The following is a 12,001-nucleotide window of genomic DNA, read 5'->3' on the forward strand; positions in this document are numbered from 1 at the left end:
GTGGGTAGTCCAGCAATCCAGAGAATTTGGGAATATTTCACAGTCTGCCCCTGCCTCCAGCACCAAACCCGAGGCTGGGAGGTTTGACTGACTTCTGTCAAACTCCTGCTGGTTCTGAGAGACTTGCTGCTGTAACAGCGCGGACCCTTTTTCAGATTAGGGCCGTGATTTGCTTATACGCACTTTTATTGTGTGACTCTCAGGTCAGTCAGCGTGAGGTTTGCCGCATTCTGCTGTTTGTGTCACGTTTTCCACCACCGCCTTCATTGTTGATTTGTGCTGATTGGCCGGCATAACAAACGTGCGGATGTAAACTCCACACGGAAGGCGCGCGGGGGGAGGCTTCGCTCTCTCTCACATGTGACTCATTCTGCAGGGAATCTTCAAGCCTTATGACCGCGTGATGCTCTCTGAACCATCTGTGTACTTGTGTGTGTGACAGCAGCACTGGCAACCACTGAAAAGCAGAATCGGTTTCATACACTTTCTCAGCAGCAAGCACTGTCTGCATTTCAGTGTATTACTGGTGTGTGTGTGTGTGTGTGCGTACATTAGTAATGCTAAACGTAAGCTGTGTTGGGAGTGTGGAACACTAAAGAATGCCTGGTCCTTCTCGTTTCCCTCTGCAGCATTCCTGATGGTGTGTATGTGTGTGTGATCGTGTGATCGTGTGTATGTATTTAATGACCATGTGTATGTGTATAACATGTGTGTGGCCTGTTGTGCATGCATATCCATGTGTGTGCGTGTGTGTGTGTGTGTGTGTGTGTGTGTGTGTGTGTGTGTGTATATATATATATATATATATATATATATATATATATATATATATATATATATATATATATATATAATGGCTTTCTGTGTGTGCGCCCATGTGTATGATGTGTATGGTGTGTATGGCGTGTATGGCGTGTATGTTGTGTATGGTGTGTATGGTGTGTATGATGTGTATGATGTGTATGGTGTGTATGGTGTGTATGGCGTGTATGGCGTGTATGGCGTGTATGGCGTGTATGACGTGTATGGCGTGTATGTTGTGTATGGTGTGTATGGTGTGTATGGCGTGTATGGCGTGTATGATGTGTATGGCGTGTATGACGTGTATGACGTGTATGGTGTGTATGTTGTGTATGGCATGTATGATGTGTATGGCGTGTATGATGTGTATGGTGTGTATGATGTGTATGGCATATATGTGATGGACTTGTCCTCATCACTCAGCCCTAGTAGCACTCCAAGCACTAAAAGCTTTTTTAATTATGAATTCCATTAGTCAGTCTCTCACTCTCACCCTAAAAAGACACACATACATACATAAATAACAAGCTAAAACATACACAGTACTTCTGATGGATTCTGTGTATGAAGCTGGTCTTGGCCTCCAGTGGCCATCTCTCTCTCACACTCTCTCATACACACACACATACACACACACACACACACACACACACACACACACACACACACACAGTTCAGAGAGCATCACTCAGTCATACAACCACTGGAGCCCCCAGAGCCCCCAGAGGATGAGTCACATATGAGAGAGATGAGTGCTCTGCCTTATTGATTTCCATCTAAAGACTGTTCTTATAGCTATAACAAAGGCTTTATTAAAGAACAAAAAGACCTCTCATAGCCATATGCCAGGACACTGCATTAACTGTGTTTATGGCCTCCAAACATGAGAAGCAGAGGAAGGGAGAGGGAGAGAGAGACAGAGAGAGAGAGAGAGGACATTTGAAACAATATTATATCAACTGTCTGTTGTCATTATTTGTAATCGTGTGATATTTTGTTATTTGTGTTTATTTATAACAAGTTGCAAGACTTGTGAATGAGAGCGAGTCCGCTATGGCAAGCAGACGTTTCTGTGTATCCCCCAGCGTGCCAGCGCATGCACGGACGGACACACACACACACACACACACACACACACACACACACACACACACACACACACACACACACACACACACACTAATCTGATTGTCGCCATTTGCAGGAGAGTATAGCTTGTGTCTGACCCTACTTTCTAAAGGTCATAGCTACTTCCTGTTTGGGCCAGCTCATCTGTGATGAAAGGGGGATGTAAGAACAAATAGATTTCCCTCTCTCTCGCTCTTTCTCTGTCTCTGTCTGTCTCTCAGCACACAGCACTGGTTTTCACCATGTCACTGTGTGTTTATTTGTGTGAGAGACAGAAATTAGACATTGGTAGGGGTTGGTAAAGTTAAGATATACCTACATTACAGCTCTCATTCCTTTCTCCTAACAGATATGGATGTGGGTAAATATAGTGACATCTATCTATATGTATGCGTGTGTATGCGTGTACATACCATAACACCTGAAGTTCTCTCTCTCTCTCACTCCATTTGATCTATGTAAGGAAGAAAGAGTGAGAGCAGAAGTGAGTGAGGGAGAGAGAGAGAGAGAGAGAGAGAGAGAGAGAAAGAGCAAGAAAGAGTGAGTGAGAGGGCATTCAGAATGTCTGCTGGAAAAGCCCTAATGCTGGATGTTTGAGAGTAGATTTCAGAGCACTGCCTTGTCTCGTTTAATAGAACATTTGGCTCATTAAGTAGGCCTATGTAATAAACGTATTGCTGTGTTTTAAAAATTAATATGCTGTAAATAATGGATGAGCTTTTAACTGATTTGGAAGGTCATTCAATTTGACAACATTTAAGAGTGAGAGTCTCGATCCTTCTCATGTCTTTGCAAGAATGGGCATCAGTGAGGCAGGCCCTGTGCAGGCCCTGTTCTGCTCCTGCCGCTGTCAGACGCGGGAGCTGCTCCGAGGAGAACTCTAATGACGTCTTCTTTGGGAAGGGACTTTAATGTTCAACCTTGCTGTCTCTAACATACACCCGCCCACCAGTCTGAGCCTCATGTGTGCATTGATGTGGGCGCGTGCACACACACACACACACACACACACACACACACACACACACACACACGTGCGCGCCTGTACGAGATCTCAGCAGAAGATGGAGGTGGAAGGAATGTAAACAGACAGGTGACACTGCTGGGCTCCAAATGAGCCATAATTGACCCAAATTAGCTGCCACATCCCATCAGCGCCACTTATGAGACTAGCCTCCCACTGATTGCACAGCTGGGGGTGGGGTGGGGGGGTCACACTGTAACCTCCCCATAAGGCTAATAACTTGGTTGTTTTGGATTCAAATCTCCCAGAAGGAGAACAGTCTCTTCATAGCACATAGTGGCATCTTTGCTGTCTGTGCACCCTTCATTCATTTTCATACTGGAATCAGAAGGGACTTGTATTTAGAATATGCATGAATCCTAATGAAGTCCATGCCAAGCTCAGATTACTGGACTCAGATGAGATCTGGTGTCATTCTGATCTGAGCACATCATCCATTAGACTGCTGTTTTTAGCTCCGGACTAGGGGACACTTACCGAAATAACTGCTTCCGGCTAATGGCACATTTCCAAATTGATTCAGTTGCTTGGTGTCTTTAAATCAATGAGGGCCCCAGTGAAACAGACACGGGTGCTATTCCACGATGCGCAGCCTCCAGATACAACACGGAAGAAGACGAGTGGGGAAAGGTACAGTGGGAGAAGGGGAGGGGCTAAATGGGGTGGGTAGAGAGGAAGGGGAGGGGCTAAAGGGGGGTGGCACATGATCAGCGCCAGAGTAGTCAAGATGGATGAAATGACAAGAAACTCTTAGGAGAATTGAGAGGTTGACAGCGTCTGGAAGCAATTGCTCTGGAAAAAGACAGGAAGCGAAAAGCAGTAGAGAGGAGAGAACGACACAGCCAGGGAGATCGAAATCAGCATGTGTACTATTACACCTCAGTTCTAGATTTCACACTCCATACCTTGTATTTGCGTGTGCATATGTAATGAAAGGCACAGTCTAACGAAATGTAAACTATAGACCCTTCACACGAGCACCTTCGTTCATTAGTGTGGTCAATAACGATTACGCACACACCCCGTGTCACTATGAAAAGACACTAAAAATGTTTGTAAAGGAGAAGAGAGAGGAAGAGGTTGGGGTGAGTCAGCGCGGGTCAGGTGAAAAGCTGCCTTTACCATGCTTGTCACTTCAGGATTTACTGGTGTTTATTCTCTTACAACCTGTTTTTGGTTTTTTTTGTAATCTGTCACTCTATCTTAAACTCTGGAAAGAAAAGGTGTGTGGGTGGGGGGGGGGGGTAAGAAATAAAAGGATACAATATCACACACAACTCTCAAACTAGGAAGAGTTCAGCTGCAATAACTATTGAGGCGTCACTTTGAGTTTGACATATCCCACACACAAACGCATATTTGTGGTAGAGCTTTCTGAACACACAAAGGGACACGCAATGAATAAAAAACTTTTTCATCTTTTTTTCTGTTACATTAGCAGCCCCTCGTGGACGAATTATGTAAAGCAGGTGTATTCTGCACGAGCCCTGGGACCCAAGTTTTCCTTGCATTCACTAAACTCGATCCAGCTCTTGATGGACCTGATAATTCGGTGACGAGTGGACCCCAACAGGGAACAACTTACTCTGCAGGGCTGTGTCTCTCCAAAACGACAGCTAAATGTCTCTAGTGTCGGATGTCCCTGTTTGAAATTCTACTTAAAACAATACTTTGATTTTGAAGCCCCACCCTCGGGGGTATGTACATGCCCCGTTGTTTTCATGTATAGATAAATAGTTTTAGTTAAAGCAATCATGTTATCAGAAAAAAAAGTATCAAACTATGATATAACAGTACCCAAATCACTGCCACTAGGTGGAGCCAGATATCTACCAAAAGAAAACAGTGCCGAGGTGGTCTTTTCTCAGCCTTGTTGATGTCTACCATGGTGACGCACAAAAGAACAGGAGGGACCACACCGCGAACACCACAAACCCATCACCGTGTTACACCAACTAAGAGTACTAGCACAGCGTCCGGAGAAAACAGGACTGCCAGAACTAATCAGTAAAGACTCTCTCTCTCTCCCTCTCCCTCTCTCTGACACACACAATCAGAATTGCGCACAGACTGATTTGTTACTTTTGACTCCTTCTTACACAAAATGTTTTATAGCCTAATATAAAAATCTTTTCGGCCCATAACAATGAATATTATGACTGGTATGTGCCTCAGAGGCTAATGGATTGGAGAGTGTCTGTGTGATCACTCCTTATTTGCGTTTATGTTCAAGGTAGTGACTGATCTGGGAGATGAAATCTCTTTAGGGGCTGTGTGTTTGTGCGTATGTTTGTGTGTGTGTGTGTGTGTGTGTGTGTGTGTGTGTGTGTGTGTGTGTGTGTGTATTTGTGTGTATGTGCGCGCGCACGCACTCACCGTGACTCCTGATGGAGGCTAAACACAATTAAGAAGCGAGGGGTTTATTGAGTCTAAAATAAGATGTCATCAAATAGGAAAGATAGGGAGAGTCAGGGAATTTCTGCTTTATGCAAGTGTGTGTGTGTGTGTGCGCGCGCGTGTGGTTTATGCAGCCATCAGGAGAACTAGAGTGAGGTAGACAATAAGCTTTCATCAGCATTTGCTGCACAATAATGAGAACATGAGGAATAACAGAGTAACACACAGTTAGCTGTACTCTAGTGTGTGTGTGTGTGTGTGTGTGTGTAATAGCTCATCCAGAGAGAGAGAGAGAGAGAGAGAGAGAGAGAGAGTAAAAAATGGAAAAGAAAAGGAAAAACGATATTTTTTCCTTGTTGGGATTCCCCATGAGATTAAATGGCAGTGCAAACCCAAATTATCAGGGCACCAACATTAAATCGCGCTACTCTCAACGCCTCTGATATTAACGAAGTAAATGTTAATTATTCTCACACTGAGTGACTCAAGCGATACAGAATGCCATTTTTATATCAGTGAAGTTAAACAATCAAGTCTCAAACAGAACTGACGCGTTATCGACGTGAAATCTTAGGCGAACTACCAGCTAGGTGTCTGGATGCTTTCCTTGAACGGCACAGGGGCTGACGGCGTGCACTTACCAGTATCCCCAGTACTGGGATTAAAGTGACATTTTAAGATAGTTTAAGATAAACGAACACCTCGATAGTAAAATAAAGAAAATTCCCCACATACCTGAATTTGTTTTTGTGCACTAGCTTTTGTACGTGCGTCGACTCAGTGCCTTTGGGAACAGCACGGAACAGATCGCGTATGCGAAGTAACACCCATGTGTAGCTGCAAACAAGTCTTATAGCGCGTGTATGTTACGGGGGGAGGGAACGGAGGGCGTCTCGGGGGAGGGGGGGGGGGGGGTAGAAGGGCTTTAAAACGTCAAAGCTTGCACGAACCTTAAAGCCATTCTGCACGCGCTGGTGTGTGCCAGGCTGGAGGAGTTTGCGCTCGCCCAGGTTTTTGCTCCGTCTCGGATCCCAACCGTCACTGACTGATGAAAGCAATGGGGGAGACGCGTTCCCTCTCGCGCTACCACCTCCCTCTGGTGTTTGCTGAGCGGAGTAAACTGTAAGCTACTGTCTCTTTTCCACTCCGTGGATCGCGGAGATGAGGTGTTGCACTCGTTCTTCTCTCACACCTACGGATGCCATGCGCTGAGTAACGGGAGTTACCGTGCCGGGTAGAAGGTGGTATTCCGATCACCTGAGAAGTTGCGGTTAAGTGTGTGTCAGACATGGGACGGCGTCTTGGCGCTTTGGGATACAGTGTTTGGGGAATAGCTTCTTGAGCGGCGAGCTATCTTTGGCGACCACGCGAGACCGAGGGACCTCGCACCGGCGAGATGCGCACTGATCACGGCTTCGTTCTGCTGCTCCTCAACGGGACAGCGTGCTTGGTGAGCCGGGAGAGGGATGGGTTGGGGGGCGTTTGAGGGTGGGATTCTGGTTACAAGTTTGTGCTGTTCATTGAACTGTGTGTGATTTCCCAAAGGCTGAGTGGCGTACTTCGGTTAAGAATACTTCCCAGGTTCGTGTGGCACGGGAGGGCGAGCAGAACTGTCCGCCCGCTGTGCGCGAGAGCCCTCACGCGCTCACTTCGCGCCTCGCGGGGGATTGTTGTTTGAGCACCGGACGGACCCGCGTGAATAAGTGTCGAACGGGGTTCCTCGAGCGTCACGGTTCGCGGTACGCGAGGCCTCGCGTCTGAGCTAGTTTAATGTGTCTGAAAGGGGATCATTAATTGGAAAAATAAAACCATAAGACTCTCCAGCAATAGAAATTAACTTCTTCGTTGCGCAAAATGTTTCACTATCATGAATTTGGTAGTTTGTGAAGAATTACTAGCTAATGTTGGTTATTAGAGGATTGTATCTTCACTGCTAGCCGATTAAACCTCTACAGTCTGAGTTTGTTAATATAACCCTGTGATCCACAGAAACCTTCCGTTTCGCTGACGTGGGCTGCTTGAACCGAAATCAAAGAAGACAAAATTAATCCCCACGGAGAAGTGCAGGGTCTATGTTACAATTCTCCGTTGCGCGGCTTACCAGAATAAGTCTCTCCTTAAAATGCCACCAACCCGTTTTAATCCTCTTGTTCCCCGCGGGAATGCTTAACGCTATCGTTACAGCTGGACAAACCGGACACCCGTTTCATTTGGCCATAAAGGGTATTAGGAAGCTTTTAAGGTTAATGACGATGCGCAGTGAGATTTAGTTAAGCGCACACATTCACTTTGCCCGCTCCCCTGTCGTACACGTTGGTGTTTTGAGAGAGAGAAAATTAATAACGATGTTAAATCTCTACCAGTTTAATTGCAAGACACCTGCGTGAAATGAACTGAAGTTTAACAGCTGAACATAAATTAAATGAAGTCACTCCTAGAACACCGGTTTGGCTATATCCGATATCCTTTTCTAATTCCATCACCAGACACATTGGATGTGACGATGTGTCCAAAATGACAAGTACAAAGGATGAGTCAAGAATGTAATTTACAACATATCAGATACATGTAAAAGTAACGCAGTAAGCCTACAGGGGGGTGCATGTCCCCCAGACAGTGGGGGCATTCATGCAGACGTAAGATGGGCTTATAATCAGACGTTACATCGGCAAGGCACTAATAACGTAATTAGCCTAATTATCCTACGGCTCGTGGTCATTCATCTGCCACGTTATTTAAACGGGAGGAAGAAGCACGCACGAGAAAACGCTTCGCGCTGCCGCGCGCCTCAATAAGGCGCCACGGGTAATTCTTTTGCGCATGACAGTGATAAATTATAAAGTAATTAATGATTTTTTTCCCCTATTGTGTTACAGAACCGCGATTAGACACACACATTAATAATCACCCGCGATTTTCTGCAGAGTTAAGCGAGCGAACGTATTTTAAAAATCTTGAAGGACATTGGAGAGCATTTTTATCGATGTACTGCTTTTACATTAGAAATGTTCATGATATGCTACAAGCCATATTTGAAATGACGTTACCAGGTAACAAAAATGCAGTTTACCAAAAGGCCACTGAATGAGACTTGAGTGTAATGTTTGGGTTTATACCACTAAATAAACAAATTAATGAGCAAGATTGTTGCATAGCATAGTCAGATCTGATTACATCCACCCCACAGCTAGCCCAACAACATTAAAAAATGACCTTTTTGTTGCAACATTTTCAAATGCCTGCCATGGTCAATGTCTGTCTGGGAGATAAACAAACACAATTAAACGTCTCTCTCCCCCTACATTTCCCCTTTTAATGATTTAAACAGGCTTTCCATAACAGGGCACCAGGCAGTCGATGGTGGATCACAGGCAATTACTGCATTAAATTTGTTTATAGCGCTGATACTGACACAGCATCTTTCTCATTACAAGCTTATTAAATTAATTCAGTTACAGGATGCAGCTTTCTCAAAGCCAGGCGCTCACCTACTGCAGAGTAATGGAGGAAAATAAACTAACCGCGGCACCCAAATTGGACAAGTCTATCTGGGTGTGTTGGTGTGTGTGTGTGTGTGTGTGTGTGTGTGTGTGTGTGTGTGTAGGAGATACTTAGAGTCAAACTGGATAGACTGAAAGAAAAAAAGGAAGCAATTCAAACTAAAATCTGTGCTACATAGAACAGGCCACATGGTCAGTGGGACACATTTAAGAGTAAGACGTTTTGTGCTGCACAGTCCTGTGAGCTGACTGTTGGAGGGACAGTAGCAGCAAACACAAGCATGTATATGCTCTCGTTCATCTCCTGATTTAAACCATGCTCGAAGACGGGACACACCACTCTGTAAACACCACACACAGACAAACAGCCAAATATACATACAGACATGCATGCACACACTCACGCACACATGCAAACAGGCCATTTGAAAGGTTACGCCATCTGACTTTCATGGATGGCTGGCTGACATTTTAGCAGGGCAAACGATGAAGCACTGCTAAGGTGGGGTGAGCCGGTGCGCACAATATACCCCCTAGTGCTGATGCAGACATCCCACGCCACCGAAACGTCTCTGGGCTGTCTTAAGCCGAGCTTGGCTTACACCTGATTAACTGTTGATCTGAGGCCCAGTGGGGGGACTGCTTGCAAGCATGACTCTGCCTTGTGTTGTGACTCAGCTACTCCTCACCACCCAGCACCACCCACTGCTGCTGCTGCCAGCACCACTCTGCTCCGAGATCCACCCATCTGTAGGACAGCCCCCCTCACCTACACGTCAGCTACGCCCTAAGGATCTACACCAGGGCTTATTCTCCCGTGCACGTGGACGAGCGTGCATAAATACATCTAGTACTGTTTAGGTGCATGGTTGTTACACTTTAACAAACATTTCGGGGCGACGCTTTTAATTCTCATTTACTCACAGTCACATAGGTGCTTTCTTTGCCTTATAACAGCTGCTTCTTCAGAAACATTATTTTCCTAAAGTATCCTAAGGGCAAGTGTTTACGGTGGCTTATTTAAAATTCGAGTCTTATGAGAGACAGGAAAGGGAAAAACAGCGACTTGAGTATGAAAGGCACTGTGAGAGAGAGAGAGAAAGACAGAGAGAGAGCAGAACGAGGAAGACAGAGAGAGGAACGAGAGAGATGGAGAGGGAGAATGAGAGAGACAGAGAGAGAAGAGGAGAGATTTTATTAGACAGGCGTCAAGTCTGCCTGCTCGGAGTGTTAAAGAGTGTTGATTTATGCACAGGCACGACTCAGCCGACTCCCGAAGCTGCGCGCTCCGGACTACCTCCCATCTCCCTACCCCAGAGATGGACACCATTGGCAGGGCACACACAAGCAGGATTTCCCCTTGGGGATCACTTTCCGTGCAGAGCAAAAGCACTTCACAGAGCTCGCACAGACCTGTACATGACCCTTTAGCAAAGGAAAATACAGGCTTTTCTGTGTATGTGGGTATGTGCAAGTCAATAAGAGCTTCTCTTAAGACTCGCATATATTTACCACAGAGAGGAAAGTCATCAAATGACAGGAGAAATGAACAGGATTCGTTTTTTTGGGCATCACAGACATTTTTACAGAGCACAGGGAAACAAAAAGCAGTGACTACAAGCACGGCTCTAGGTAGCATCCATTCAGTCAATACGTAGAAACAGAGCGTTTTGAGCAAAAGCCGAGACTGATGTATTGGATTGTTGGAATCTGAAAGGAATGGACAGATTTGTTTGCGCCTAACTGGCGTTTGGACCGCAAATTGTTCTCTTAAGTACAAACAGATTACGAGAGAGGCACGCCGTTGCGATGCCTTTGACGCTGGCCCCTTGGCAGCTCACGCTTATTGAATAGTAGACATATGCCACCATCTGCCTGGACAGACAGACATTACTGTCCTTTCAGGCTCATTTAAGCACCACGCTGACCTTATCTGGGTGCGAATGAGGCATCTGCCGACATCATCAGAGGGGGACATGAGTGCCTGTCCACTTGTCAGGGATTGATGTGGAAAAAGAATGGTGGATGGATTGACTGAAGAAGAATGCCATGGGCGCTTCCCTGTGGTCAAAAATGCAGGATTTTATTCTGTATTTGATCCATAAAAGGATTATTGCCTGTATACAGTTTTTCTTTTACATCAGTACCATAAACTCACTCTCTCAAAACTGTCTGTTGGCTCCAGTCATTAAAAACCTAGATTAGTGGAGGCTAATATTGACTAGGCACATAATGAACAAACAGCAGATTTCCTCTTCCTTTGGCCGTGTTCTACTCCTTCTCCAGATTTGTGATCACGTATTAAGTTTCTTTTAGCACCTCCTCCTTGCTCTTAATGAGACTCTGAAGCCTCTTTTCCCTCCTTCTGTCAATTATGGACCCTCTTTGTCTTGCATGTGCTAAAAGTTCCATGACTGATCTCCACTGGCACCAAGTAGGGGTGGCTAGATTAGCGATTTCAGTGTTGAGGTTACTAGTCCACAGGGCCGCACAGTTTTTGAGATGCAGGTGCTCAAAGTTTAAAAAAAGGGCACCCAGTTTCTTTAAACACACACACACACACACACGCACACACGCACACACTCTTTCTCTCACTCACACCAGCCAGACCTACTATTCTCAAATTCATAAATGAATGAAAATAATCCAATAGTGGTATTTCATCATTTATTCATATTAAACAAATACACACAATTGTGCATCAGTGATTACAGATTGGTACAAAGTTCACAACCAATTTACAAGCTAAATAAATCATAGGAAGCAGGGTAGTTTTTACTGGCATTAAGTGCTCCAGTGCAGTCTCAGTAAACACCCCTTAGAGCACAGCATCACACAGGTCATGACTTGCCACTCGCTTCACTTGGCCTGGTGCTCCCAAGTTTCCCAGTGAAGTGCTTTCTTTAGCTGTAGACCACATCTAGGTTCTTCTTCTCCCAAACCCCTGGTTATATCAGAACTGCAAAACACTGAAGAGCAGTGGGGATTTAATCAGGATACTTATAAAAGAAACGCAAAGTACTGTACCAGTCACACATGCTGGCAGATGCATACATATGTTATCAGTTTATTTGTTATTTATTTAGACTAGGATTACTATTGTCTTTTGAATTTACACAAGAAACTAAGTAATTAATCTTAGCATGCCATA

At 45.1% G+C, this 12,001-nt stretch overlaps 1 protein-coding gene and 2 long non-coding RNA genes across 7 annotated transcripts in view; 1 reads left to right on the forward strand and 2 right to left on the reverse strand.

Annotated features, from left to right (window-relative positions):
• The window catches only part of LOC145657021 (uncharacterized), a 13,055-nt gene extending 6,688 nt beyond the window's left edge, over positions 1-6,367 (reverse strand). Inside the window, exons 1-2 of the long non-coding RNA XR_014122816.1 lie at positions 6,301-6,367; positions 2,343-2,383 (exon numbers count right to left, since the gene is read on the reverse strand). This is a non-coding gene — a long non-coding RNA (uncharacterized LOC145657021). The remainder of the gene's footprint in view (positions 1-2,342; positions 2,384-6,300) is intronic.
• The window catches only part of LOC113569878 (neurexophilin-1), a 24,986-nt gene continuing 19,294 nt past the window's right edge, over positions 6,310-12,001 (forward strand). For both annotated transcript variants that reach the window (XR_014122815.1, XM_081711253.1), the window contains exon 1: positions 6,310-6,800. Coding sequence is in view for 1 of the 2 variants with exons in the window: in XM_081711253.1 (XP_081567379.1) it covers positions 6,747-6,800 (54 nt within the window). In the remaining variant the exon portion in view is untranslated. The remainder of the gene's footprint in view (positions 6,801-12,001) is intronic.
• Positions 9,151-12,001, reverse strand: part of LOC113569879 (uncharacterized) — a 13,117-nt gene continuing 10,266 nt past the window's right edge. For all 4 annotated transcript variants that reach the window (XR_014122813.1, XR_014122814.1, XR_014122812.1 and 1 more), the window contains one exon: positions 9,151-11,819. This is a non-coding gene — a long non-coding RNA (uncharacterized LOC113569879). The remainder of the gene's footprint in view (positions 11,820-12,001) is intronic.

Source organism: Electrophorus electricus, chromosome 3, assembly GCF_041902795.1.
Source record: "Electrophorus electricus isolate QZ-2024a chromosome 3, ASM4190279v1, whole genome shotgun sequence".
Lineage (NCBI taxonomy): Eukaryota > Metazoa > Chordata > Actinopteri > Gymnotiformes > Gymnotidae > Electrophorus > Electrophorus electricus.